A 26,210-nucleotide genomic window follows, 5' to 3' on the forward strand; every position below is an offset into this window, starting at 1 on the left:
CTGTTGGGGTGCTCCTGACCCCAAAAACAGGGGCTAAGATGAGGCACAAGTTTGCCAAGCTGGCACTTGCTAAGTGGCATATAGCTATTCACTGCACACAACCCAGGCCACCAACCATCCGAAAATGAATCGCAGACATGCGCGAATGTTGAGTGGCACCGGAAAGAAGATTATGAGCAGTGCACACGGATGAGAATGCAGAAAGGGACTTGCAGTTGTGGAGGGTATGCTGGAATGCCTGGCTGCGGTAGGGCTGCTTGTGGGTGATTCCCCGATGGACACCCAGGATTCGGGAGGGAGGATCCTATTGTGGATATGTACGGGATCACCCCAGGATAACCCTGGATGTGTACAGGTGTGAATTTGAGCAACAAGTTGGCGAGCTCGCTAATGCGGTGAGTGCAACTGCTGCTCCATTCCGCCCTCCTTCTCTCCTACCCCTAGGGGATGGATGCAGACAAGATGACGACTCTGGTGTGGATGGCATGTTCTCCAGCTCTTTTGTAAAGGGTGATACTGCCTTGTAATGTTACATATACCAAGGTCGGAATGTGATGCAACAACATGTTTTGTACTATACTTTCTTCAATAAAAACATGTTTTTAAAAAAAAGTCATCAATTTCACCAGCCCATCAGGAGCAGTGGCAAACCCTGCTTAAACTACTACAGTAAGGTGTTCACTAAGCTGCTGATGAAACTAGCAATAAAATATACCTACAAGATTTGGAAGTGTGTATAAAAGAAAAGAAACTGAAAGAAGGAGAAACATGTCTATGTGTAGGTTACCAGTAGTCTGTCTTCTGTTTCGACTCGGGCCTACCCCAAAGGTAGGAACTGAGAAAGAGAATTAAGGGTGAACTCTGGATAAGCATACACAATAAGGAGGCTAGGGTAGAAAGGGAAAGAGCTGGGAAACACATGAGGACCGCAAAAGAAAGAAAAAAAAACACACAGCAGGACAAAACGAGAAGGACTTAAAGAGAAGGAAAAGAGCAGCATAAACTGTAGCGAGGAGGATAAAGTAGGCCATACGAGAGTGCGGGCTGACTGCACAGTGTGTGGGAAAGACTAAACAGAAGGCTCCAAACAACGCAGAGGTAGCACAGCATGGCAGAACCCAATCAGAGACACAAGAGGATGAAGGTCAGGGGAAAACAGTGGGTCAATAGAAAGATCCCCCTCAAAATTAAAAAATTAAAAGTAGGCGATCTGCCTGATCCTTAGAAAAAATAAACAAATATTTTTCCAGATGTAAGTACTCATCAGATTTGAATCAAGAATCGGGTCAATGCTGCTCATTTTTACTAATTTGTGTAAACTGTTTTATAACAAGAACTCATCAGAATTGGTTTTTCATGAAGATTACACAGAACCCTGTGAGGGAATGGGTACTGAAGGAAGGACCTTCACCCCAACCACGATGACATTACGTGGAGGAATGTTATGATAAGGAGTGGTCTAAAAGTTAAAATGGATGCTGAATATTGTATTTATTTTGTCTTGAGGCCACAGCACTCTAGGTCTCCACCAGCACTGCTTCTACCAGAGGCCCTAGCAATTAAATTTGGGACAGCCCTCCTACCAACAGTGCTGGCTTTCCATCTGTTCTTTACTTCTGCAAAGTACATTGTTGAGTGTGTGAGAGAGAGAGTGTGTGTGTGTGTGTGTGTGTGTGTGGGTGTGTGTGTGTGTGTGTGTGTGTGAGAGAGAGAGAGAGTGTGTGAGAGAGAGTGAGAGAGAGAGTGTGTGAGAGAGAGTGAGAGAGAGAGTGTGAGAGAGAGAGCGAGAGAGCGAGAGAGCGAGAGAGCGAGAGAGCGAGAGAGCGAGAGAGCGAGAGAGCGAGAGAGCGAGAGAGCGAGAGAGCGAGAGAGCGAGAGAGCGAGAGAGCGAGAGAGCGAGAGAGAGAGAGCGAGAGAGCGAGAGAGTGAGAGAGTGAGAGAGAGAGAGAGAGAGAGAGCGAGAGAGTGTGAGAGTGTGAGAGGTTGAGAGAGAGAGAGAGAGAGAGAGAGAGAGAGTGAGAGAGTGAGAGAGTGAGAGAGTGAGAGAGAGAGTGAGAGAGAGAGTGAGAGAGAGTGAGAGAGAGAGAGTGAGAGAGAGAGAGAGAGAGAGAGTGAGAGAGAGAGAGTGAGAGAGAGAGAGAGAGAGAGAGAGAGAGAGAGAGAGAGAGAGAGAGAGAGAGAGAGAGAGAGACTACACAGAGGTATACAGGGGCACCTCTTTCAAGAAAAATAATTAATCAGCCTGGTTCATCCAGCAGAAAAAAGTGAAATGGGAGGTGGTCATAGTGCCAGTGGCTTATAGTTTTAGAAAGTACCAATGATGCTGGGCCTGTACCATCTACTTTTTAAATGATTTACTTTCAAAACGTTGAATAACTGTCAATGGTTGAAGCTATAAGCACAGTGAGTAAGGAGAGAACTGCATGAAAAATACACCATAAACTACTAAAACCACACGATCTGATAGTTCTGTCAAGGTGGCATTGAGGCTCATCTATTATTTCTGATCAATATCCTAATGCCTTGGGTCAACCTACAAACCAGTGAGCTTGGTTATGAAGGAGAAACGTAATTCAGGAGGACAAATACATCCATGCAGATGGTTGCGGGAGCCTTACAGCCCGCTGCCAAGAACTATACCGGTTGTTAAAGGCTCTGAACCAAAATTATGGACCAGAGCCGCAGGCAAGGACCTATAACGAGGGAGAGCGCCTTTAAAAACCGGTATAGCCCGAGGCAGAAGGGATACCATGCTATTAGAACATTCCACCCACTAAGGGTTTTGAATTAAAGAGGTTCTACCAGCCCTTATAAGCCCAGAACTATTCCATTGTCTTCAAAGGAGCTCTCAACATCCCAATGTTCTAATGCAGAATAAATGTATTTAATATAGACAGATTTTCTCTACAAGATGCACAGGTAGACTCAATAAAAGCATAATAACTAAGCAAATTAACTTCACCATCTTCTGCTTTCCGTCTCTTGGCTTCAGTGAGCTTCTCGTAGTACGTCTCTGTGCACTCCGGGATCACGCCGCGTAAAGCCGGGTGTGGAGACTGTAAGGCGACCAGTGTCTGCTCTGGGTCACCTTTTTCCAAAGCCAGATTAACCTCTGCAATACCGACAGACCCTAAATCATGAAGACAATTCCATAATCAGCTAAGCATCAAATAAACACAAGGAAAAGAGCACCACATCCGGCATGTCTTGATGAAGGTCTGAACACACTGAGGCCATTTTATTCAAAATTGAAAGTAAAGTAAAATCAACCAAGAGACCAGTCAAGTTTATTTTCCAAACTAGTTTCAACATAACCAATGTAGGTAAGCGTGTTCAAGGGCAGCAGTTGTGGAAAGTCATATTGCTCAATGAGTAGCAAATGTCAAAAGCCGCTATCGAGGTTAATATATGCGCCCAAGCACCTTCAACATTACCCAGAGGAAAAACAGCCAAGGCGAATAAGAAAATGAGCTGGTTATAAGGAGTCAAAGAAATGCGCAAGGCAGGATGAAGTCTTGTGACAAAGAAAGAAAAAGCCGAAAAGACATTTGCTTCTCAAATTTGGGAAATGCTATCTGAAGGTGGGGATTCAATGTCAAATATAAGCACATACATTTACTCTCGTCATTGTCACATCAAAAACCAGCAGCACCACAATTGGGGTAATGAAGACATTCTTCTGAACATGAAAACTGCAGACGAGCGCCATCATTAATGGAGGGGTCACTATTAAATGGCCCTCTGCATTGAAACCCAACAATGTCAAAAATCAAGCTGGGGGACACAAGACAAAAGGATGCATGTCACGATACAATACAGGTAGTTAAATCTTACACCGTGAAAGTATGGAGGGTGAAGGAACACAGACTTACATTTTGCCGCTTCTTCTGTATTCCTGTTGGCATCAAGGACCCCTTCCTGGAGCTCATCGAGCCACAGAACTGCAGATTCATCGTGTGACTCCTGGAAATGAGGGACAAGAGTTCAAAGAGTGTTCACTGGCCACAATCTCTGGTTTCTCTAGTCTTGTGTTAGTGTTTACATTGTTATCAACGTCATTCAGCATGGATACCGCCTTGACTTGTATTGAGGACTATTGTGGCAGCGATACCCCTTCCATATAAATCAACATTACAGAATATTTAGAATCTACAGTTGTTGGCATGCTTTAGTTGATGGTTTATATACAATACTCATAACACAACACATTCAGTTCATCAACATTTCCAAGACATGACTATTGTTAGCAGTAGCTCACGACAGCTTTGAATCTTCCAACCACAGTAATCACAGACTTTACAATTCAGTGCATAAGCAAAACAATTGATGGAGCAGGGTTTCGCAAAACGAAACCTGCTCGAATACCCCCATAATACGTACTAACAGTAAGTAGCTGAGGAAAACTAACGTACACCTGACATAAACACAAGGGAAATTGCTTTGTGCATGCCTGAACTAACAGGTAAATAATATATGAAAGAGTTAAAACTGTAACAATATTGTGGTTTGAAAGAAACGAGAAAGGTTGCATGACTAGGCCGCTAGTGCTTCAGTAATCTGCATGTTGCATCCTGCTTTGAAATAATAAACAATGCTGCTTTTCTACAAAACCTCTGCTACGTAACATTAATGGGGAATAGTGCAAGGTGGTTGGTAAACAGTGAAGGTTTCATTATCACATAATTAATAAATGTTCATAATTCATTTGCTTTAGTGTGCTGGAAAAGGCGCCATCTTCATTATGTTGACTGAAGTGGGAGGGGTGAGCTGAAGAGTGAATCCGCTCTGTCAGAGGCAAGACAGACGCGCTGTGCACTGCAGAAAATTGTACGAAGTTGAAGGACAGTATGATGATCGACTGCCAAATGAGGTCCAAGTCGTGGGACCGGAGACACGTTCTGCGGATGATGTTAAAATCATGAATAAAAGACTGTCTGAATGTAACATGACTAGAAAATGTGAGAACGAAATTAGAACCAAACCCTGGGAAAGAATGTAGAATTATAAATTAGTGACCAAATGCAGTTGAGCATCATCCTTATATTTTGAGATAAAGCCTTATTAACTTTAGCAAGAGTCTGTGATTATTTAATTGACTAAATGGTTGGTTAGTTAGTATTATCATTGCCATCAACTATTCAACTAATTGGTCCATCGACCAAATGGAAGGTGAGTTGATATAAAGATAGCTATGTTAAAATGTCTTATTTGAACCTATAAAATAAAAGAATTGAACATACATTTAAATTGACGCCAGCGCATCAGTGATTCGGGGTGAATGTGTATGGCCATTGTAGTTTGATGATATTGAGTATTGATCCCTGATCAATTATTGGTGTAGCGCTGGATCACAATCAAAACTCTGATGACTCACAGAGACAGATGCTCAAATCCAGAGCTAATCACTTCATAACAGACCAGGACCACAATAATTACAGCCTCTCTCCTCACTGGTGGACATGCTTAATGAAACATTACACTGAGGGTTGTTAGGCAGCTGCCCAGTGGAGCTTGGATTTCACAACTGTATCACCCTCTTTATTAATGTACTCAACATTTCTACCACCTTCACCCAAACCCTGTGATACTCTATGGCTCTTTGTGGCACTAAATCAGTCGATCAGGAGCAGTAAATGGAGAAACTGTTGCATGTGAAAAGCACTGGGAAAGTGAGTCATCCACACAGTTTCAAACTATACAAATTATTTACAAACTATTGATGTTTGCATTATTGAGATCAAATCCAGGTGGGTGTTAAAAAGCTTTTTGCAAATCAGTTGAAGTGGACATTGTGCAATCACTGGAGAGGAGAAGAGGAATATGTGGTGTTCTGTAACCAGGTATTCCGTAACCACCGGTTCATCTCAAGAATGTAATGAGGGAGGTATTCTGTTGGGGCGGCCGTGCTGACCTTTCTCTGGCTGCTGGCGTGGTTGGGGTTTTGATGATGCTGTTGACTTAATAAAGAAACTTTGGATCAGTCCTCACTAGTCTGAAAGACTATTACCTTGATCTTTACAGAATGCTAGTGGATATAACTTGGATTAGAGAAAGTCAAGTAGAATGGCTTTGATTGAAAACATGGTCTTGTCTTGAGGTGCTTCTGAAACAAAGTTTCAAATGATTGAAAAGTAGGGTTTGTTCCAGGGAATAGCTCCTGCTGCAGGAAAAGATTTATATCTTGATCAAGGTTGTTGGCGCACCTTTAATGAATTCTTGGCTATCTTTCATCCCAAGGGCATGTGACTCTTGTTCTTACGGAGTAATACATTGAGATATATTTGTATGTGTCTATCTATTCCATATGAACAAGGCGGTTGCTGGCGCACTTCCTAACCGTCGGAGGTGCCGCTATGATGGCGCGAATGCTGCCAACACCATTCAATTCCACAAAACTTTACTAATCTAGTAAAGAGCGGCACCATTCAAAGTATGGTGCAGAAGTAATTTATTTCAGCATGGTGCTTGGTCTACAAGGATGTCATCCAGCCGAAAAGTGTTGATGCTTGTCACTCACACCATGCCGAAATAAATTACTACTGCACCATACTCTTGAGTGCCGCTCTTTACTAGATTAATGAAGTGTTGTAGAAAAAAAAAATATATATATATATATATACACACACACACACACACACACACACACACACACACTATACACTGGCAATCGCCTCCATTTGGTTATAGGTGAGTCAGAATTGGAGTAGCGTTTTTTTTGTTTTGCTAATAACTTTGGTGCCATTTGATGAATCTTCAGAAAACCTAAAAAAAAATTTTTTAAAAAAGAGTATCCATCTCAGCTACTTCCTGGAATGTTTCGGGGTGATCAGTTAAGTGGTGATTAAGAAAAAGAGGGAGTTCCAAAATGCCTTTTTCCCCCTTGCATTTTCTCTATCAAATATCAGACCAGGATATGGACAAATTGGCTGAACAAAATTATAACAACTTTGCAGAACGTTATATCTTTAAACTGAAATTGTACTTTTTGTGATTTGGTGTAAATCTGTTCAGTATTTTTTGAGAAACTGAGGTTGAAACTTTACACACATATTGACAGTTGGTTCCGCAGTACCACATATTAAAAAAAATAAAGCATTTCAATTGGTTGAAGGGGATTTTTTCCAAGGTAGCTGGCTTGCCTCCGTGGGAAAGAAACCGCTCCACAGTTCTGTTTGTCTGGCTGCAACCTAAAGAAAATGTTGTTGCCGCCATTACAGGACTAGGGGCCCGATGTAGGTAATTTATTTTTACCGGTTCTTAAATACCGATTCATACCGAATCGGTATTTATGAATCGGGAAACCAGATGTAGGAAAATAATCAGTAAAAAAATACAGATTCGGTAACATTCGGAACCCACACTCGGTAAATACCGAATCGGTAATCACCGATTCGGTAATCTCCGAATCGGTAACACTCATTCAACCCTATGGGCCTCCAGTCCCATAGGAATGAATGGAAGACACAGACTCGGAGATTACCGAATCGGTATTTACCGAATCGGTAATTACCGAATCGGTATAATCCGATCTCGAAAATTCGAATAGATGACATGTGAGCCAGTCAACCAATCAGGGACACCCACCACACCCCACAACAAAGCAACTGAGAAAGCAACCAATCAGATGCAAGTACCACACCCCAGTACCTGGAAGTGGCCACACCCATGCAGGTGCAGAGCATCAGAACTGTAGAGAGAGCTGGAGGGGAGACAGAGGAGCAGGCTGCATCGAGCCCAGCAGAACATCACCATGGAGTCCCAGGAAGCCCAAAAGGATGGAGGTGACAGAAAGAGGAAGCTGAAATTCAGCACAACTGAGCTCCAGGTGCTGGTGGAGGAGATAGTGCAGCATTACAGCCAGCTTTTTGGGAGACAGTCCCTGCAAGTACCAGAGTCTGTAAAGAGGAACACCTGGCTGGCAATCCAGAGCAAAGTAAATCCCCCAGGAGTCACACATTGTGAAATAGATGACATCAAGAAAAGGTGGTATGATCTGAGGATCACCACCAAAAAGAAGATCGCCACCCAGAGGAAGAAATCCGCTGCCACAGGTGAGGGGAAGAGTCGTGCACCAAGCCTCACCGAACTGGAGCAGCTTGTTGAATCCACCATGGAGCCCGAGAGCATACACAGGATTGGGGATGCTGACAGCTCAGCCAGAGCTGCAAGAAAGAAAGGTAAGATACCCCCCACCCATTCCCTGGCCCCTTCCCCTATGTAGGTGACTCACTCACAATCCAGCACACATGACAGTAGTCACCAGCAATGCATCATGGTAGTCGTAGTCATAGTAACATTCATCAAAGCAGCCAACACTGAACACTGCATGCCATGCCACACTCCCCATACACAAGCAGTTGAGGCATATGATATTGTGTGTTAGGAATTTGTGTGAAGAAAACACACAGCTGATCATTGTCCATGTCTGCCCACAGGAGAGTCATCGCGCAGTGCAGCGCAGGGAGGGGAGTCAAGTGCACCAACAACGGCTACGAGGGAGAAGCCCACAGACACTGCAGGACCTAGCACTGTCCGAGGACACTACCACAACGCACGCACCCACAGCAATGGAGCAAGACACCACTGCACAGCCACTGTCACCCCTGCTGTTTGAGACACAGACTCCGGCAGCACCTGCAGATGCCACAACACCAAGCTCAGGGTCCTCTGTGCATGTGAGGCCAAGGAGGCAGGACGTACCACCATTCAGGATCCTGGAAAGCTCTGATGAAGAAGAGGAGGTGGCTCCCAGACCTAGCACTCCACCACTGGCTGGCAACGCAGGGCAACAGGGGTCATTAGGATCTGGCCGTGCAAGTGACCGTGGCCGTAGGGCACGTGAGCGAGACGAGGGGCAGAATGTGCAGGGGGTCTTTGCTGGTCTGGAAACCACTATAGTTAAGGTCCAGCGAATGCAGGCCAAAGGGATCATGGCAGTGCACAGACAGGTGCGCATCCTGAACAGCAGGATGTCAAACATTGACCGGGGGATATCCGCCATGGCAAAAGGAATGGAGTCCATGGCAGAGGGGGTGAGGGACATGGGTGTGCGCATGGGTTCCCTCTGTGACAGGCTGGAGAGTGACCACACAGAAAGGCGCAGGTATAGGCGCGAAGTCAAGCAGCTGAATCAGTCAATCAACCGGCTGGCAAATGCGACCACACTGCTATGCCGCCGGTCAGTGAACATGCAGACTGACATTGTGCACTGCTGCAGTGACTTGTCCAGGGGGATGGGGAGGGTGACCTCTGCTATGGAGGTACTGCTGACACAGCAGACAGCCACTGCTGGTAACACATGTGTTGGGGACACAGAGGAGTCCACAAGCAGGAGTGGATCCAGTACGCCTGTACAGGACATTCGTCGGAGCAGCAGACTCCATGCTGATGACACTGACACCACTGCGCAGGTTGACCCCCAACCCCGTGGCTCCCACAACATTATGCGTAAGCGCAAACATTAAAAAATCATCATGAACACAGGACAGGTCACAGTGAAGTGAACTTTGGCCACCCAGTGTGAAAAGTGAATTGAATTTGGTTTATGTGGTCTTGCATAGTGCAGTAGTGCATATTAAAGTGAGTGCTTCAAGACCTGAACATGCCTGTGTTTCATCACTCTATTAAAAGTATCTGTTGGTGATTTCTGCGCGTCGCAGTCTACCATCTGTTGCTGGTGCTGCTCCTGCTGCATTGTGATCGGCTTGTCCTGTCCCATCATCTATGTCCTCATGATATGTTAGTTCTATCTCTGTGCACTCCTTGGTGGCAAGATTGTGCAGCATGGCACAGTTCGCAATAATCTTGCAACAGATTATTGGCGTGTGTTGCCGTGCACATCCACTCTTATGTAGGCACCTAAATCTACTTTTCAGCAGTCCAAAAATGCGTTCCACCACGCTACGTGTTGTTCTGTGTGCCACGTTGTAACGCCTTTCGCTCCTGGTGGATGGGTTCAGGTAGGGGGTGAGCACAAATGAACGCAGGGCATATGCACTGTCACCTGGGTGGAAAATAAAATTTTGATTAGTCACATACTCATGATTGCTCCTTCTGCATAGACTGTCAGGGTGTCTCACACATACTTACCTAGCAGGTATCCATCACCAAAATCACCAACCACAAGGCGTCTGTATATCCCACTGTTCTGGAATATGTAGGAGTCGTGGGTACTCCCAGGAAATTTGGCTACAATGTCCGTAATGATGTTGCCAGCATTGCAGATCACCTGCACATTGATTTGTGATGTATTCCTATAGGTTCTGTATCGATCCCCCTATTCCTGACCCTATTCTGGTTAACAAGTTAACTAGCAGCCATCCCATGAGGCAGAAAACCCCCATGATGCAGGAACCGTTATCTGATTAAGCCACACTACGGCACAGGAACGTGTTATCTGATTAGGTCATAACGCTTGCCATCTAATTAGACAAGCGATATTCCTCCAGCCCCTGATAAGGCATACGGAGTTCTCAAAACAAATCAAACCTATGACAACCTGGGAAAAACCCTGCGGCCATTGTTTTGATTTCACCGAGAACTTCAGCAAAAGAATGTGCTAACGACCAGGTCGTATGACATCCTTATTGACGTATCTATGTCCATCCTTACGTCAATCTCGGCACCTTAAAGGTATAAATATTACCGATATTGCCCTATGCAAACACACGCGGTGGTGACGAGATCGGAGCAGCCAGACTTGCCGAAGCCCAGAGCAGACCCCGCTGGCGCAGCCCCGCCTTCCTGACGCACTGAGAACGAGACGCTGCTTTCTCCTGCCGAGAAATCCAGCTCCGGCGCTTCCGGGTAGCCCTCGCAGGCAGCCTGGAATATCGAGACCAGAGACGAGAGATACCATCCCTCATTCATCCTAGATTCCAGGTACAGAACTGAATAACCCCTTGCAGAGAATTCTTTAGTCAGTCACTTGGCAAAACAAACTTAACTTAAACTGCTACTTTCTATTCCCACCCACGTATTAGGCTTAGGTCAGGTACATCTGGGGTAGGCGTAGTTAGAAACACCAGTTGAGTACGATTAGTCAAATGTATATGTGTATGTATCTATTTTATCAATTTTAAACCATCATATGGCTTAGAAACCATATCAATGATTTTACAGTATTATTTTATACTTCTGCTTCTAATGTATGCACTTTACTTAACCATAAGTATTGCAATAATATCGATCCATTTCTCTTGTATGAGAAAAGAGACTGATCAATAAATAACATCTTTTATTGAACACGCCCGTCTCTTCCTTTTCTCTACAATCTGGTGAGACTAAGAATGCACGTACTGACTGAGTAAAATAAGTCGTCTTTTGTTTTCACACGACTCTAGAGATACACTCTTGATTAGGGGAGAGCAAAGTTGTCATGTTCTATGGTTGTCAGAAACTAAATCCCTTTTTGTCTATCCAGGGAGGTTCAACTCCTCCTTGCCTATTCGAGAAAGTTTCTAGTGAACTCTGAGCTAGCTGGCAAACCCAAAACTTTAAGTCTAATATCGACAGTAGAAGACCTAGTTAACGTCTGGTCTAGGCCTATACTATTGAAGGTATTATTCCAATGCGCAGAGCCTATTGGGGTAATAGGAACTACACTACATGGCGCCCAACGCGTTTGGACAGGCGAAAAAACTAACGTAAGACATTTAGAGTAACTCAGTCGTGCTTTTTCACTCAGACCCCTTTTTTTCCCATAATACTCCAAAGACGTCTGGAGTGGGTGAAAGGTAATATCCGCCAGACCTCGCAGGAGGAAACTCCAATGTATGGTCCTTGGTTTAGTCAACGTTGAAGGATACACTGTTCCAAAATATTGTGCATCTAATCTTTGTTTCCATAAGAACCTGATCTGCAAACAAATAAAATAACCTTCTGGACAGTACAATGTCAGACAGTGAAGGAGAAAGAGAGGCAGTTAGAATAGAAACTGAACTCGCAGCAGCTGATACTGCTATGCAAGAAGCAGACCCGGGTATAATAATCATCCCGGTCAACACAAGAAAATCTATAACTTTAAAACTTATAGAAAATGGACTGACACCTAGAGGTGGCACAGTCATATTCGTAATTGAGGCACACGAATATCGGCAGACAGAGGTATTCTACACATGGATAAACTTTCCAGCAGCTAATGCTGTAACAAAGGTCTTCCACTATTACAAAACAGAGGAACCTCCTAATGAGTACACTCCTTTCGAGGAGGTGGAAGTACCACTTAAATTTCAAGAGCATCTGCTCTTATTTAATGGCGCCCTAAAACATAATAATCACATCACCAGGCTCGGTCCATTAGGTAGACCAGGAGCAACGTGGCCCCGCTTTAACTCTTGGTATGAAATTACTAAAAGACTTCAAGCAGGTCTCGGCTATATTATTAGCCAACATAAAGGGAGAAGCAGCAAACGTGGCGATCCGCCAGAGGTTAAAGGAGACAGATATAGCAGACCAACCAGCTGAAATTGCCAGAATTATAGAAAAATCCTATGAGGAACTAGGTAGAGATAGTTTAGGTGGAATACCAGTAAAACCACAACTGATTGAAAGTCCTGGAAAAATATTTTTTAATAATAATTCAACATCACAAAAAAAGAGCTGGGATGGAAACAAACAATCCAATCCTAAAGAAAAGAAATTCCAGTCCAGAGGAAGGTCTCCTCGGCGGAGAGAAAAATCTCTGAACCAAAGACACAGGTCACCCCAAAGTGACCCCTCTGGGAAAAGATATAACCTTAGAAAATAGGGATAATATAAAGAAGCCTGATAGATATCAAGACATTGATACACGTCCCTCTCAATCTTTTCAGACTTCCTCGCAGAAATCGGAAAGAAGAGGACGATCAGAACAAATAGAAGAGCACGCCAAGTCCAAAGACAAGGAATCTGCTCATCTAAAAAAGAAACTACAATTTCCAAAAAAGAAGGTAGCCAGTATCAAGGTAGTAAACAATGCCGAGAATACTGAGGACACAACTGAAAAACGGAGAATGGGCTCAGACAATGCTAGACAGCGCAGCAGAAGTGAGCATAGCTCGCAAAGTCCTTATGAATCATCTGGAGACAGTGGACACGAATGAATATCTTCAAGTGGAAACTGCAGACACCAGAGTTAGCAAACCTCACAAAATATATGAAATAACTTTACGTATAGAAGGGGATAAGACTAGGAAAATAAGGGGACTATTTTGGGATAATCTCTCCAAGGGCTATGACATCCTTCTAGCTGAAAAAGACTGGCCACCAGAGTTTGTCAGGGAGTGCCCTCATGGTGAAGAAATAATTATGCCTGCCTTCTCAAATCATATCCCAATTCATAAAAAATACACACTTGCCAGAAAGTGGGCAGTAGCTCAAGCTCCTGCTTTATATAAAAATCATGTAGGATGGGATGAGGACTCTCCTCCTCACAAAATCCAGTTAAAATCACAACCTACTGCACAAAGGCAGTATCCAATCAAGCTAGAAGCTAAAAAACAGGTAAAAGAAATTCTAGATCAATTAGAATACCAGGGGGTGATTGAAACTTGCACCTCACAAATGAACAACCCTTTGTTTCCTGTCTCCAAACCAGACAATTCATATCGTCTAGTTTTGGATTACAGACACCTTAACTCATGTTGCAAAACTTTAGCAGTGCAAAATTCGCATAGTGCTGCACTAATGAATAACATAGTGCGCAAAAAATACAAAACAACATTAGACATCTCTAATGGATTCTTTTGTCAAAACATAGCACCAGAGAGCAGATATTTGTCTGCGTTCTCAATAAATGGCACTCAAAAACAATTCTGTCGGTTAGCCCAGGGGTACAAGAATAGCCCAGGGGTATTCTCAGCGAGAGTAACAGAGTTACTACAAACATATGATGACGAAGCATTATCTTATGTCGATGACATATACCTAACAGATGATGACTTGGATACTCACTTGAAGAGAGTGAACACCATAATAATTGGGTTCGCAGCAGAGGGTTACAAATTCAACTTTAAAAAATCTAGAATTGCCCATCTAACAGTCCTGTTCTTAGGATATGAATTATCAAGTGAAGGCAAAAGCCTGGCTGACAATTTCCTAGAGAAATGTGCCGTACTCCAAGCACCTAGAACACTAAAAAACCTACAGTCAATTCTAGGCTTCCTAAATTTCGGAAGAACATACATTGCAAATTACGCAGAAAGGGTCAAACCCCTTTATGATCTAATAAAACCAGATTTTAAAAGAACCAATTGGACTCAAATACACACAGAAATTTTGAGATCCTTACAAACAGACATGTTAATTAAAACAAAATTAGAAACACGTGATAACACACGCAATCTTGTGATTCGAGTCATCCCAGGAAGATGCGGATTCACATACCTGACCTCTAATGAGGGAGAAAAGGTACCAATTGCATTCAAATCACACTTGTACACAGAAGCTGAAAAGAAATTCAGCATTAAAGAAAACATTGTTCATGCAGTTCAAACCGCAATAGCTAGAGAAAAAGATCAAGCGGACGGTAGACACCACAGTCAGAACAGCAGAATCAGCCTTTGAGGCATTAACAACACCGTGTAATTTACCAACAACAACATTGAGTCCGGAATGGATACAATGGGTGAATTCAATTACAACGGACAAAGTATCCTACTACTTTGATCCAGAACTAAAAGAATTGAAAAATCTAGAATATGAAAGAACATTCCCTCTGCCAATCGACATTCTGCCCTTACGACAATACGCTTGTGTAATCTATACAGACGGACATGCTCAACCCTCCGTTTGGGGAGAACAAGCATACAACCCCACATGTGAGATTACAAAAGAAGTGTGGCGCGGAGGTAATCTAAGACCTCTATTAACAAAAACACACTCAGTAGAAACTAATTCAGAACAACAGACTGAAATAATAGCATTGAAAATGGCGCTAGATAATGCGGATCGCGAATTCCCGACACTTATAGTGTCTGATTCATATTACTGCGTCAAATCATATAACAACGATTTGCAGACATGGATTCAAAACGGTTACAAAGATGACACAGGTGCAACAATAAAGCAAAAACTGCTTTGGGAACAAATAGTTCTGTTACAAAAAGAACTACCAAAGACTCACGTGATACATACACTGAGTCATCAGCGTGATGGCGTTCACGTTGCAGGGAATTCATTGGCTGAGACAGCCACAGCGGTAGCAACTAAATCGGCTTCCGTAGCTCGAAAAAAGCGTACAGTGAAGTATATTGACGGTGAAACAGTGCTGGCGGTGAAAACGTCATCAAAAGGCGACTGCTCAGCGCTACCGATCAACTATCCACTCAATTATACATACATAATCGATGCAAACTCCGTCCCTTTTGCTCGAATCCCTGGAGTGGGGGATAGAGTAATTCCAAACATGGACAGGAGAACCTTGTTAATTGCAGACGCACATATGGGCGAGGGTCTCAGAGACCTCAAACTAAAAGATTCTCTGGAAGAATTACAATCAAGGTACTGGTGGCCAGGCATGAGCCTGCATCATACCATGTTTGTAAAGAACTGCCCAAACTGTAACAGAAATCGCAGTGGTGAGAGAAACGGTGTAATACCGTGTCGTTTCACTCCAGAAAAGATCAACAGTAAAAAGCAAAGCGTCCGATTAACATATACAGGCTAGTTTCCACTTATAATGTGGATCACCAGCACTCCGCTGACGTCTGGACTGTTATACAAAGATTTGCGAGTCTAAATGGCATATACGCTAGAAGCATGCTACGTTTGACCATTGTTTTCACTCTAGCCCTCCAGCCTGAGGGGAAACATGGCCAAATGAGCATAGCATAGCACAGCGGGACTCTTCTCACTTCCTTCCTGAGGGATACGGGATGGTGTAAAGAAAAAACCAAGGCATAAAGCTATCTATAACAGAAAGGATATTAGGTTCGGGAGCTGGGTGGGTCAAACATCCAAGTGTCCAACGTAGTCTAAATAACCTGCCAAGAAATTCTCTGAAGGGATTCAGTCCGTACGAATTATTGTTTGGAACTAGGATGTTAGTCTTAGACCTCGACAGTCAGACTTCAGTGGTGAAGGAAAAAAGCTTTGATATCAAAGATCGTTTGGCTATTTTGCAGGACTTAAACGAAACAAGAAAAGACCTGAGCAACATAAAGTTGAAACAGCAGCCAACAACCACTGAAGAACCACCACCTGTCCCAGCAAGACCTGTCTGGATTCCAAAAGTCGGGGATCTAGTCAGAGAAAAGATCGCGGTAAAGAAGGAATTTGGGCCTTCTTACAGAAAAGCAGTTCCTGTCTTGTCTATCAACGGGACAAGATCAGTTGTACTACCGCCGCTTGCTGGTAAAAAGGAGAACCGAGTTGTATCCATCGACCTGGTAAAACCACAATCATGTGGCCGATAACAAATAGTAGGCCAAGTGGACTCCCGATAAGTAGTAGAAGACCAAGATTTGCTACAAACACAGAGGTTCAATCTAAGAGGCTAATCACATTCGAAACGCCTACAGAACTACAACAAGGACTATGCAACAATGCAATGGAACTTAGACCTCTGAAAACCCAAATAAAAACATTTAGCAGAGACACACCAATCTATAATGAAGTAACAAACGACTATGCAAGAAACAGTAATCCTGAAGCAATTGGAACAATTGACAGAACTGCATCCGGCAACTTCATAAACTTCGATGATTCCTCTGAAGGCTTCACTGAATCAAAAACACAGCCATCAACAAAAACCTTTAAAGATAAAGTTAAAGTACTTTTGAAACAACTGAAAGAAACATATCTGATTTCTCCATGGATTGAATTTTGGGTGGGTTTTGGTGCATTTATCCTCATACTTTGGCTCATCATGGTACTAACTTTGGGACGCTTCATTGAGGGAAAATATGCTAAAATGGACACAGCAAGTCAGAAAATCAACTTGATCCTCAAACCACACACATCTTCACACGTCGAGAAAAGAGAACTTTCTTCAGTCAACTTCACAGCCAATCCTATACCGGGTGGGGTAGCATGGGACAACACTGACTACGAAATTTATGGTCCGGTTGAAATCCTGAAATATCCACACCAAATTAAGATCTCGTTGAGTGACTTTGTAAAACCAAGCTCATTTGCTGATGATTGGGACTTTGAAAGTATAAATAATATGATGTCTGACTTAGTGATGTCTGCTAAATTTACCAAACATGATTATTTGCAGGGTTCGACAAATTATGATAGTATGTACTGTTATAACCACTATGGTAACCATTTTCTACATAGATCTGCACAACCTAGAAATGTTTTAAATTATAATCAATGGGAACATTGTGCAACCCCTCCAAAAGGAAGCTCAAGAACCGTTTATGACAAATATTCATACTTTTCAGGTTTCAACTCAAGTAATGTTGAAACATTTTATTTCAAATTGTCAAATAAGACAGGGACAAAGACCATGATAACAAACACGAAATTGATATATTCAGACTCATTCTTTGAACAAATGAATACTTTTGGTTTTGATTATTGGGACAAAAATGTTGAAGTAAAGAGTGTTTGGGGTACAAAAGAATGGCAAGTACAGGGTATAGAATCTTTGTTTAGAGCCTGCATGATCCCAGAACAAATTATATTTTTAAATGACACTGTTCAACAAACTACCTGTCTTGGCCTAGCCAAAATCAAAGACTTAAATAAACCGTCTATTCCAAAACCAACAATGAACAGCAATAGCTCTACAGATGAAGAGATAGACGTAAATTATGTATTAAACCAAAACAGAACACATCCTGATTGGAAAAAGTGGTTGATCTGGCCCACAGATACTAATAACTGTCAAGACAGATTCCTGAACAAAACACAGGGGTTCAAAATGACCAGGCCAGACCCTAGATATTCCCAAAGACAACACCCAGGGATAATAACCACCTACAGTGTGGGCAAATTATGCCTTCAGTGGCTACAAACTTCCACACTGGCAGAAATTAAGCAACACCTAACTTTACTTACTGATGGTGCTGACTTGCGTGATTTCATTATGGGACCGCACAAACAGCGTCAGAAATGTTTCATAGCAGCCTCTGTATATGCAGCATACAACGAGGCCTGGAAGGTGACTCAAATTGAGACAGCAGAAAGTATATGGGAAATTGACTGTATTAATTTGGAAAAATCACTTTCTGTAGTGGACAATGGGTTAATGACTCTGTCCTCCAGAATTTTTTCTCTGGACAGCATTGTGTCTTCAGCAATCGACATATCGCAAGACTTACTGTTGTTACAACACGGTCAGTCCCAATTGCGTTCTATTGTACAGCTTGGCTGGACGTTACAAAATCTGCGTTCAGGCTATGTGCCTTGGCGTTTAATCAACACAACGTCACTATTCAATATCTTTAACCTCACTGATAAACAAATCAGTATGGCACAAAAGGGTGCTGATTATACAATCCTGAGCATTGAGAAACTCGAGAGATTACCAGTGACAATGTCAGAACGACCTGTCAGTGAATGGATAATACATGGGATAATTAATATTCCAATATCTACCTTCAGGTTTCAATACTGCCAAAAATATATACAGGCTGGCATGTACGAAAAATTGGGAAAAGGGTACATTAAAACAACATGGAACTTGCCCTATTCACATGCATGTGTCAGTAATAAAGGACAGAAAGTGTTTCTTAGTGGCAATAATTGTGCAATGTCACTGAGCGGTACACTTCTGTGTAATGGAATTAGTTTGCATGGAGCCTGTGAAGGGAACTCAAATAACCTTTCATGTCACTAGCTAGGCGCACCTGCAAAAGAGATAGAACCATTCTTTCAAAGACTCTATAATGGGAGTTACGTTCTAATTGTGGACCGCAGATGTTGTAGTCTTATGCCCGGGACTCCTTATCTCGTAACTACGACTGCGAAGGTCAAGTGCTGTGGACGCTTATTGTTCCCCAGCTCCCTTCCAGACAGGGAGGCAAGGGCATGGCCCAACTTGAAAATTACTTCTATTCGAATAGATACTTTAAGCAGAATGAAAACAGTGCTTCTTCAGACGCCGACCAGGCTCACGTCATCAAAAGAAACGTATGATCTCCTAGTCGCAAGGACGACTGCAGAGATTCACTCATTGTTATCAACTAATTCCCCCATACATTTCGCAGAGATCCTGAATGAAATCTTAAATATTTCTGATACCAGTGGAGTCTCAAAAGTATTTAAGACAGTATTTTCGATGGCATTAACACCATTCAAAGCCATACTGGGTATTTTTCCAGATTTTGTCCATTCGATTTTTGGCGGACTTCCCCTCATTTTGGGACTAATTGCAGGAATCCTATTCCTAGTCCTTATATTTCGTTATGGCAAACCATGTCACAGACAAAACACCTGCGACAAGGGAAGAAACAATCCTAGCCATTGGATACCGGGACCAGATATCAAAAATCCTGGGACTATCCCGGCTTAGAGACCTGAACATGACTTGGTTTCTTTCATTTCGACCAATGTGGCAACGATGTGTTTTACCTGTATTAAGGTGCTTGCTATGCGGAGAAGAATGCGTGTTAGACACCTGTCTGACGCTACAATCGGATGCGCCAATGGATGCAGAAACATTGTTGAGTCCAATAAAGCCTCATGCTTTGTGCTGCCCTCAACGGCTACCAATCCTGATGACGGCATTCATGGAAGCTTCACCACTACGATTAAGGGGTAGTGAAGTTCAAGATGAAAGCAGCATTGATCAGGTACGACCTTCTGTCAGCAATTCTAATCAAAACGTCAATGGAGACAATCATGCGCACGAATGCATGGTTACACCTTTTTCCGAGTTAGTGGAACTCTCCCAGGAAGCTGTTGACAGCTTTTTCGACAGTCTAAATGATATGATGTTCTCACCAGAGCAGAAATAGAGACTTTTGAGCAAGCTCGCACACAGCGTTCCCTGAATTTGGCCTTCAACTAGAATAGCAAAATACCATGAACAATTTTTCCTCCAGTTCACGGACAGCAATTCTTTTCAGCAGCCCCAAAATATTTTTACGAATTTTTCGGGACACTTATCTTCTGCTTAAAGTAAGGACTATTCTTGGAGAACTAAAATTTCTAATTTTAGATAGTTTATAGACATTAGCTGCCCGCTGGTATGTTCATAATTATTTTATTCTGTGATGGAATGGTCTCGAACCTTTTTTCTGTATTAAGAGCCATTTCATGTGTAAATTCTCATATACAAATTAGTGATAATGTATAGATATGCGTGGTTACTTTAGCATTATTCTACAGCTTGAGTGCATATAATACATGTGACTGTTTTTTCCGTATATTTGATCATTTCAAAATGCATTTTATGTATTTTGGGGTGGTAAGGTATACATGATACTCTACAGTATGTTTTACTATGCATAGAGTCGTAAATATGTCCATAGTTAGCGTGGAGTGGGTGTGATGTATTCCTATAGGTTCTGTATCGATCCCCCTATTCCTGACCCTATTCTGGTTAACAAGTTAACTAGCAGCCATCCCATGAGGCAGAAAACCCCCATGATGCAGGAACCGTTATCTGATTAAGCCACACTACGGCACAGGAACGTGTTATCTGATTAGGTCATAACGCTTGCCATCTAATTAGACAAGCGATATTCCTCCAGCCCCTGATAAGGCATACGGAGTTCTCAAAACAAATCAAACCTATGACAACCTGGGAAAAACCCTGCGGCCATTGTTTTGATTTCACCGAGAACTTCAGCAAAAGAATGTGCTAACGACCAGGTCGTATGACATCCTTATTGACGTATCTATGTCCATCCTTACGTCAATCTCGGCACCTTAAAGGTATAAATATTACCGATATTGCCCTATGCAAACACACGCGGTCGTGACGAGATCGGAGCAGCCAGACTTGCCGAAGCCCAGAGCAGAGCAGACCCCGCTGGCGCAGCCCCGCCTTCCTGACGTGCTGAGAACGAGACGCTGCTTTCTCCTGCCGAGAAATCCAGCTCCGGCGCTTCCGGGTAGCCCTCGCAGGCAGCCTGGAATATCGAGACCAGAGACGAGAGATACCATCCCTCATTCATCCTAGATTCCAGGTACAGAACTGAATAACCCCTTGCAGAGAATTCTTTAGTCAGTCACTTGGCAAAACAAACTTAACTTAAACTGCTACTTTCTATTCCCGCCCACGTATTAGGCTTAGGTCAGGTACATCTGGGGTAGGCGTAGTTAGAAACACCAGTTGAGTACGATTAGTCAAATGTATATGTGTATGTATCTATTTTATCCATTTTAAACCATCATATGGCTTAGAAACCATATCAATGTTTTTACAGTATTATTTTATACTTCTGCTTCTAATGTATGCACTTTACTTAACCATAAGTATTGCAATAATATCGATCCATTTCTCTTGTATGAGAAAAGAGACTGATCAATAAATAACATCTTTTATTGAACACGCCCGTCTCTTCCTTTGTGTTCAGTTGCTGCAGGTGGGCATAGTGGGATGTGCGTCCCCATGATACAGCCTATGATGTGCGGGAACTGTGCAAGTTGATAGAAATCGGTTTTAGTCTTTGCTAGTTCTGCAGGTGTGTCAGGGAACTCAATGTAGTGTGCCATCCTCTACATCATAGGAAATATTAGTGAGCAACCCAATAAACCTTTGGGGGCTTGGGTGAAACGTAGTAAGAATGGGTAATGTAGCCTCCAAAGGAGTTTGTTGAAGAGAGTAAATTAGTGATTTGTAGCTTAAATACAGGTAACTTAATTAACCTGAGTAAAATTAATTTGTTGACAATTATATAAACAAATATAAATTTAAAACTAACTAAACAAAACAAGACACGACAATGAAACAATACACTTTAGAACAAAGACTATTGAACATGTGTATAGGCAAAAAACAGATTTTATCAAATTCAGTCATCAAGGGAAAATTTATATTTGTTTATATAATTGTCAACAAATTAATTTTACTCAGGTTAATTAAGTTACCTGTATTTAAGCTACAAATCACTAATTTACTCTCTTCAACAAACTCCTTTGGAGGCTACATTACCCATTCTCATCCTCTACATCATGGCGTCAAGAAATTTTCTGAAAAACCGTGACAGGCAGCTCTGGGACACCCCACCTACTGTAGCTATCACGTGCTGGTAGCTCCCAGAAGCAAGAAGGTGTAGACAGGACAACACCTGCACGTAGGGTGGGATGGCGTGTGCTCTTGGTGCTGGGTGTTCCAGATATAGGTGGAGGTCCCTGATCAAGTCCAGGATGGTTCTGGGGTAGAGTCGGTACCTTTGCAGGATCTCAGCTTCAGTCAGTTGGAAGAGGGTGATCCTCTGCCTATACACCTGCTCCTCCCTTAGCCAGACCCTCTCTCCTGCTGCCTGTATCCGTAGCCGCCTTGCAATAATGTAGAAAGCCGCCATTGTGGTTGCACTGTTGCATTTTGGGGCTTTCTTACATATCCTGTTCCTGGTTTCCACCTGCTTCCAATCCATGGTAAATACAGACTCTTAAATACCGAATTTCATGGTATTCGGTATTTTTGGGATTTGCTACATCTCAACAAGCCATTTTTACCATTTCTTATTTACCGACTCGGTAAATAAGAATTCGGTATTTTCCGAATCGGAAAATTACCATTTCTTAATTACCGAATCGGTAATTATTAATTCGGTTTATTCCGAATCGTGTAATAACGAATCGGTATTTTACCGACTGGTATTTACCGATTCGGTAAGATTTAAGTCACATACATCTCGATGCTCTTATTCCGGTCGGTAATGGCCTTATTTACCGATTTTCGTCCGTTACCGACCGGTATTTGGCTACCTACATCGGGCCCTTGGTCCCAGTGGTATTAGGGGCACGGCAGAGGTACCCTAAACCCCCTGTATCTTGCGGGGGGAAAACGGGGATATATATATAAAAAAAAATATTGGGCACCGGGATCCTGTCAGAGCCAGCACTGCCCTTGTGTACTGCAGCTGGAGTTCCACAGCAGATAGTGCATCCCCCTGGCTCCAACGTGACTGCCACTGGCCTGGAAAAAAATGAAAAATGTGGGGTGGGGTCCATGGGTGGTTGCCCACTAACGGGGTTGGGCACAAGACGTAGCCACAGTGTGTGGCGAGGGGTTGGGTGCCTGCAGGGTAGTTGGCCACAGACATATTGTAATAAGATATTACTTTCCGTTAATAAAACATGGAAATTCACTAAAAACATGAAGGTTAAAGTGGAGCTATATGCAGGTACGGTAGCAAGATTTTAACTTCCATAAAAAAAACCTCAACAATTCACTTAAAACACACTATCATTTTAAACCAGAAAAAGTAAAGAAATTTGCCAGTGATACATAACTGACATAGGTATAACTTGCACCACTATGATGCACTGCTTATGACTTCACATATTACACCACTGATGACGTCTGAAAATCTGATATCCAGTGGTGCGAGTTAAACTATAACAGGCGGATTTCAGTGCTTTTTTGGAGGTTTAAAATGATGGGGTTTTTTTTGTGAATTTCCAAGTTTAAAAAAAAATATAAGTTAAAATGTTATTACTTTCCCCACATAAAACTCCACTTTACTCTAGTTTTTTTCAGTGAAACCGAATCATTTGATTGACACCGCAAAAACTACTGAACAAAATGACACCAACTTTGGCAAGAAGCTAGATCTTGGTACAGAGAGCATGCTTTCTGTGATTTGATGTAAATCTATTAATCTGTTCAGTAGTTTTTGAGAAATGAAGGTTCAAAAATATTTGTATATCTTGGCAGTTGAGTTTGAGGAACTCTTGCAAGTGCCCTGCAAGGTCAACGTAAAAAAAAGTTTTAAAAAATGAGCGTTTTGATTGGCCATAGGGCATTTCATTTGTATCCCTTGGACCATCTTGCTCCAACAGCAGTGAAAGGCTCATGGAAGCAAGCGCTCTGATTAGCAGGCTGTAACACAGGTGAAAATGTTGTTACAGCTTCTAGGGAGTAATCCGCGTTTACAACGAAACTTTTTTTACGCAGACTTTGAATACGCATACCATTACTCTGCGAGGACTTTGACCCCGCATACCCTCACTCCGCATTTTTTTACAACGCGGGTGCATTTACCACGCATGCCTTTACAACGAATTACGTTGTAAATGCATGTATGGTAAATGCACACGCGTTGTGAAAAAACCCAATTTGGGCGATCCACGTCGTTGTGAAGAAACAGAGGCACTTCCGTTTCCTCACTACGACGTGCACAGCCCCTCAGAGCCAGACTACAGACTTCATGAGGAAGAAACCAGGAGGAGACAGGAACCACGAGGAGAGAGAGGTAAGGGGGATTGGGTAAATTTTTTAGGGGTGGGGTGGGTCGTGCTGGGGTAGTGTTTTAGGGTAGTGTTTGTGTAGTGTAGGGTAGTGTTTTAGGGTAGTGTTGTGGTGTTTGTGCAGTGTAGGGTCGTGCTGGGTGTAGTGTTTTAGGGTTTAGGGTAGGGCAGTGGTGTTTGGGTAGTATAGGGAGTTGTGCTGGGGGTAGTGCTTTAGGGTTTAGGGTAGTGTTGTGGTTTTGTGTAGTGTAGGGTAGTGTTTTAGGGTTTAAGGTAGTGTCGGGGGTCGTGCAGGGTAGTGTTTTAGGGTTTAGGGTAGTGTTGTAGTGTTTGTGTAGTGTAGGGTCGTGCTGGGGGTAGTGTTTTAGGGTTTATGGTAGTGTTGTAGTGTTTGTGTAGGGTAGTGTTTTAGGGTTGTGTTGTGGTGTTTGTGTAGTGTAGGGTCGTGCTGGAGTAGTGCTTTAGGGTGTAGGGTAGTGTTGTGGTGTTTGTGTAGTGTATGTTCATGGTGGGGGTAGTGTTTTAGGGTTTAGGGCAGTGTTGTGGTGTTTGTGTACTGCAGGGTAGTGTTTTAGGGTAGTGTTGTGGTATTTGTGTAGGGTCGTGCTGGGGGTAGTGTTTTAGGGTTTAGGGTAGTGTTGTGGTGTTTTTGTAGTGTAGGGTAGTGTTTTAGGGTTTAGGGTAGTGTAGGGTAGGGTAGTGTTGTGGTGTTTGTGTAGTGCAAGGTCGTGCTGGGTGTAGTGTTTTAAGGTAGTGTTGTAGTGTTTGTGTAGTGCAGAATAGTGGTTTATGGTAGTGGGGTCGTGCTGGGTAGTGTAAATGTAGGAAAAGGAATGGGTGTTGAGGGAGGGTTATGCTGGGGTACTACATTAGGTGTAGGGTATGGTAGGGTACTCTCACTTACCTTTAAATCTTTTACAATGAGTATGCTTTTACCACGCATGCCTTTGCGTTTTAATGGCATGCGTGGTAAAGGCATAGTCTCTGTAATAGTTTGCGCTGTGATAATTTGCGGGGTCATTGTAATTGAGTTAAAAAAATGCTGGGGGATGTAATTGATTGCGGGATAACGGCACATATTCCTATTTTAAAAGGGGAAGTGGGCTTCGTGCCCTGATCACAGTGCCAATATCGGCCCAGGGGTTCCCGTCCTCTAGGCCGCAATAGTGTACAGTGTCCCAGGAAGTCTAACCCCAGGCCACTGGTTCCCTGCCCGGGAGAGTGTGGGCATACCCTGACTACACTCTGCCTTGACAAGAAACTCAACTTTGGTCCTGACTGAGGCTGCAATGAGGAAGTGCCGGCTCCCTCCAGCAGCCAGTATGATGCTGGCCCGGGAGCTGGCTAGGGCCACAGGGCACTGGGGCTCCCTCGGTGCCCTCGAATACCCACTACGTTGTGGGTGTCCTGGGTGGGCTCCCACCAACAATAAACAAAGTGGAAGGCTCCAGCAAGAGGAGCAGGCTGGGGCCCTGGGGCTTCCCCAACGCACCCCAATGACCACTACATTGTGGGTGCCTGAGGGGGAAACCGGGGCACCCACCTAAATAAGTACATTGGTCCTGCAAGGGGGAACTGGCAGTGATCGCGGGGGCCTGTGGCACCCACTGTGACACCCAACAAAAATGTATAAAGTGCTTGCACTGTGCTTGTAACATCTCTTGAATTTAATGTATCTTAAAAGGGAGCTCTTATCAGTTCCCATGGCCGAATTACTGTGTTCATTTGTTTTGTTAACTTCTCCTGGCTGCATACATTTACGATACTACTACTAAAGCTATTCACACTGCTTAAGCCCCATTCTCTGTCAAACAGAACGGTAGACAGCTTCTAACAGTATGCTGGAATGCTTGCTTTTTATTACTTAGTTGTATAAAGCCAATGCTTTATACTTAGAAGGTTTGTGCCATTTC

The 26,210-nt window shown here is 43.1% G+C and overlaps 1 protein-coding gene across 2 annotated transcripts in view; it reads right to left on the reverse strand.

Annotated features, from left to right (window-relative positions):
* The window catches only part of IQGAP2 (IQ motif containing GTPase activating protein 2), a 1,127,142-nt gene that overhangs the window by 250,284 nt on the left and 850,648 nt on the right, over window positions 1–26,210 (reverse strand). For both annotated transcript variants that reach the window (XM_078675224.1, XM_078675225.1), the window contains 2 exons: window positions 3,873–3,963; window positions 2,963–3,130 (listed from right to left, as the gene is read on the reverse strand). In XM_078675224.1, coding sequence (XP_078531350.1) covers window positions 2,963–3,130; window positions 3,873–3,963 — 259 coding nt within the window. The remainder of the gene's footprint in view (window positions 1–2,962; window positions 3,131–3,872; window positions 3,964–26,210) is intronic.

The sequence above is a fragment of the Lissotriton helveticus genome, chromosome 2_1 (assembly GCF_964261635.1).
Source record: "Lissotriton helveticus chromosome 2_1, aLisHel1.1, whole genome shotgun sequence".
NCBI classification, from domain to species: Eukaryota; Metazoa; Chordata; class Amphibia; order Caudata; family Salamandridae; genus Lissotriton; species Lissotriton helveticus.